The 4239-nt window shown below is 39.0% G+C and overlaps 1 protein-coding gene across 2 annotated transcripts; it reads left to right on the top strand.

The window, feature by feature from the left end:
* Positions 1-545: 545 nt before the first annotated feature.
* LOC111444728 lies at positions 546-1748 on the top strand. Of its 2 annotated transcripts, none has more exons than XM_023082750.1 (3): positions 546-737; positions 910-977; positions 1209-1748. In XM_023082750.1, the coding sequence occupies exons 1-3, from the start codon at positions 639-641 to the stop codon at positions 1474-1476; spliced, it is 435 nt and encodes a 144-aa protein (XP_022938518.1). In that variant the 5' UTR covers positions 546-638; the 3' UTR covers positions 1477-1748. The 2 variants fall into 2 exon arrangements, with proteins under 2 accessions (XP_022938518.1, XP_022938517.1); XM_023082749.1 differs by having other exon boundaries at positions 910-1115.
* Positions 1749-4239: the final 2491 nt, after the last annotated feature.

The raw sequence follows: 4239 nt of genomic DNA, 5'->3' as shown, positions 1-4239 counted from the left end.
AATTAGAAAAATTAAAAAAAATTAGAAAAATTAAAAAAAAAAATTAGAAAAATGAAATGCAGAACCAGAAGGGGAGGGAGGCCCATGGGCCTACGTATTCGATATGTCACCAAAAATACTCCAGTGGCAAATCTGAAATTTTGAAGAACTTTCGACTCACTTTCCACATTTCCATATCAAAAACTGATGTCCGAAAACTTCATTTTTAATTATTAAAAAATAAAACAAAAGGCAGGAATAAAATAAATATTATATTCCCCCTCTACGTCGTCGTTTCACACAAAAAAAACGGCCAATCAAAACCCGATCCACAAACCTTACCATGAGCTCTGTTGTAGGCCAGCAAAACCAGTATTGAACCCGGCCGTCTCCTTTTACTCCAACAAAATCGCCGCGCTAATTCCCATCCACGTGACAGACACGCTCTATTCCAATTGGGTCCAGAATCCGCGTGCAAGTGACGTGGCTATTTCCCGCGTGAGATCTAAAGAAGGCGCTCCTTTTCCTAGACAACTTTTACTGCTTTTTCTCCCTCCCCTTCCGCCCACACTCTCCTCATTCCCACTGTTGAGCTCTTCGGAGCCTCTCTCTCTGTCTCTCCCTGAATTCAATTCTGTGCGGTTCGTGATCTGTGGGAAATGGAAGGCAAAGGGTCGACTCTGGTTCATCTTTTAGTGGTGGTTTTGTGTTTAGTGGCTTTCGGGTTCTCCATTGCTGCCGAGAGAAGAAGAAGCGTGGTACGAAATCAACCCTCCCCACCCCCCTTTTCTTTTACTCTTTGAATTATTGAAAAATGTTGATGCAGCTTCCTGTAATTGGGTTGGGATTGTTTCCATTTCTTGCTTCTTTGTGATCTGATACTTGTTCTTGGACTGTTCTCGATTGGTTGTGAAATGTATACTTTCACAGGGGACTCTGTTTGAAGACAAGCAAAGGAACGCGACGTATTGTGTGTACGAATCAGATGTGGCAACAGGGTACGGTGTTGGGGCTTTCTTGTTTCTTCTCTCCGGTGAATCATTGCTGATGTGTGTCACTAAGTGTATGTGTTTTGGGAGACCTTTAACCCCGGGAGGCAACCGAGCATGGACCATTATATACTTCCTCTCCTCATGGTCATCATTTCTTTATTATGATGCCTTCACCTCAAATGGACCATTATATATTCCAACTTCTAACACCTTTAATCCATTTTTCATATGTTATAGGGCGAGTTTTTTAGTAGCGGAAGCGTGTCTAATTGCGGGTGCAACCAAAAATGCGTACCACACCAAGTATCGAGGAATGATATACGCTCAGAACTTGGGATGTGAAACATTGAGGAAAGGAGTGTTCATTGCTGGGGCTGTGTTTGTGGTTGCAACCATGATTCTTAATGTGTATTATTACATGTACTTCACAAAGGCGACATCGTCTCCAGCCTCTCACAAAGCAAATCGTTCTAGCTCGACGGTCGGGATGACCAGGTATGCCTAAATTCAATTCAAATGAGATATAGTTGATTTCAATGGTGGGTAAGTGATAGGTTGATGGTTATTGAATGTTATATATGAAGTTGCATAATCACTTGTTGTGGTTAAGATACATAAACAAGTCATGTAAGAAAGCACATAAAAAGGTTGGCTCAATTTTTTTTTTTTTTTTTGAAGCAATTGTCAAGTGGTTTGAGATGTTGGGTTGTGTTTGTCTCTAGTAGTTGGAAACTGCAAATTTGAAGGGTATATTGATTTATAATTAAACAGTGCTTTGGACAATTACGCGTTTGTGTCTGTAGTTGATCTTCACATTAGTATGATATTATCCAATTTGAGCATAAGCTCTGATGGCTTTGATTTGAGCTTTCATGGGTCATATCATTTCCTAAATTAGTGAGACTCTATCATAACAATCCTCAACATGACTCCATATTTCAAATCCCCAATTTTTTTCCACTTATTTAAAATGTCGAGTTGTCTTAAGGCTATTGAGGCCTAGCCTGACTAACCATGACTGGGCCTTAACGGATGCATCCGGCAAATCAAAGGTCCCTCAGGTTTGGTTGGCTATGGCCCACTCGGATGAGGCAGTTCTCTAGCCCCAAAACCTTCCGGTTCAATCTCATTTAGTCCAATCTAAAGAGAGAAAACTAAAATAGACCGTCAAAACTCAAAACGTGGGAATAGGTTCTGGACACTTTTGGCCTCGTTTTTTTAATGAAACTTGTTGGGGGAGCCTAATAACTCGAGTTTCAGGAATCTTTAAGGCTAGATTCTTATTCTAAAGTGTTAGTCCATGATTTCTTATTTGTATTCTTATTTGTATGAACTTTGAACCGAACTTGAATTATTCAAAAGCGAGCTTAATTTACACCCAACTTTTTGAAACGTTCGTAAAAAATATCTACTCCGACGAAGGACTCGCTGTCTTCAAATTTAAATTTCAACCCTTGGATGTGATGAGGTGTGTGCCTTCAATATCTTATCATGACTTGGTGAAGATCCAACGGTTGGGCTGAGAAATATTTGAGATTTTGTACAGGTTGTCATGGATTCCTCTTAAACTTCCTATTTTGGAGGCATTTTTTAAAAATATTTCCAACTTCATTGGTATTTTAGTAAATTTACATTTTCTATTATTATTTTTCTCAAAAATCCAAAACTTTTCTGAAATTTTCTTACCTTTGTTAGTCATTTTTTACTTCTCGAGCACCTTAAAACTCCTTATCTATAATGAATTAAAAAAATTTCTTAAAAATTGAAAAAATGACTCTTTTTTTCCGTTTGGCTTATTTTTTTCCTAGACACTACATTTCTTAAAAAAAAAGAGTTTTTCAATGATAGTACTGGTATTACACCTAAGCCCATGTGTCGGAGTTTGGATCAAATGCCCACTATCCGGTACGGAGTCCGTAAACAACATGACATGGACAAGGGAGAGTTCAATGTCTTGATAGAACCCAGATGGATGGATGTTCGTGATGTCCCAATATTATGAAACATATGGGTCCATTCTTCGATGACATGACCAAGTGAGAAGTGATGGCTGACGATGCCCTGTGACTTAGGATAATGTCAAGACATGTGAGCCATGTTGATTGCGAAACTAGATGATGTTGGGGATACAACGTTGCATTGAGAGACCTTGGCTTCTAGTAGAGGCAAGGTCGAGTCGAATGACTTAGCATAGTGTAGAGGCAAGTCAGTTTGATCGCAGAGGATTGAACATACATATACAACGGCGTGCGTGGGCGAACAAGCTTGGACTCTGCACAAATTGTGTTTGGTGGACGAAGACAAACCTTGCCTAAGGTCTAACGAAGCCACAAAGCCGGACAAAAAATGAATATGGAACTTGGATTCTCCATAAAGCTAGTCGTGAGCAGACCACAACACCACATGGTTGAAAAAGTACGATCGTAACACGATGCATTACGAGGCCTATAATTCTTCTTCTAGGTGAAATGTCTTGCACCATGCTATTCTAGTAGGATGTCATGTTTAGGGCTCATGTTTTCCCTCACAATGAAATGTTCTACACCATATTTTACTAGCAGGATGTCATCACATTTATCTTTGTTCATGTGAGCTTGATTTTTCATAAGGAGTAATATAGGGCCACATTAGAGATAACAACCAAGTTTACTAAGTATCATGAACCCAAGCCAAGATCATACGCCACGTTCTAATTGTTCAAGAAGAGATAATACCTTAATTTATGTCATAGACATGCTTGAGAGCTTAAAAGTAGATTACTTACCCAATCTTTATACTTACTCCATATTTTTCATGTTCTTTCAAGTAAGTAAAGAGATAGTCGAGAATAGGAGGGGAGTTTGGAGCAAGAGTGATAGACAAATCACTTGAGCCTCTTTGTTTCGTTTTAAATATTTTGGATCTACTTTTTATTTTGTGTTTAAACTATATTTATATAAACTCTAGTAAAGCTTTGGAGTCATGATCCCCACGCGTGCTAGTCTCGCGTGCACCTAAACGCAGTTGAAAATGAAGCGTTGGGAAGAGAGTTGGTGGGAGTGGCGCGTGGGAGGTAGAGCAAGTAATTGGTAATTCCTAGGGATGGGGTTTGTAAGAGAAAATAGTAATAGTAATACGACGTTGTCGGTTGTGAAGGGAAAGAGAAGGTGTGTTATATTTGCATATTAATCCAAAACCAGAGGTTGATGCCTTGAAACTGAAACTTTACCTTATTTGTAATCCAAACTAAGTCCTCTTTTCAAAATATTAAGATTTTCAGGATCTTTGT

The sequence above is a fragment of the Cucurbita moschata genome, unplaced genomic scaffold (genome assembly GCF_002738365.1).
Source record: "Cucurbita moschata cultivar Rifu unplaced genomic scaffold, Cmos_1.0 Cmo_Scf00007, whole genome shotgun sequence".
Lineage (NCBI taxonomy): Eukaryota > Viridiplantae > Streptophyta > Magnoliopsida > Cucurbitales > Cucurbitaceae > Cucurbita > Cucurbita moschata.
Note: the sequence above shows the minus strand (reverse complement) of the source record. Positions and strands in the feature narration are given on the sequence as shown.

Coding starts and splice junctions, on each gene's coding strand:
- LOC111444728 (XM_023082749.1), top strand. CDS start 639: ATGGAAGGCAAAGGGTCGACTCTGGTTCATCTTTTAGTGGTGGTTTTG. Junction 738..909: donor CCGAGAGAAGAAGAAGCGTG/GTACGAAATCAA, acceptor ATACTTTCACAG/GGGACTCTGTTTGAAGACAA. Junction 1,116..1,208: donor ATATACTTCCTCTCCTCATG/GTCATCATTTCT, acceptor CATATGTTATAG/GGCGAGTTTTTTAGTAGCGG.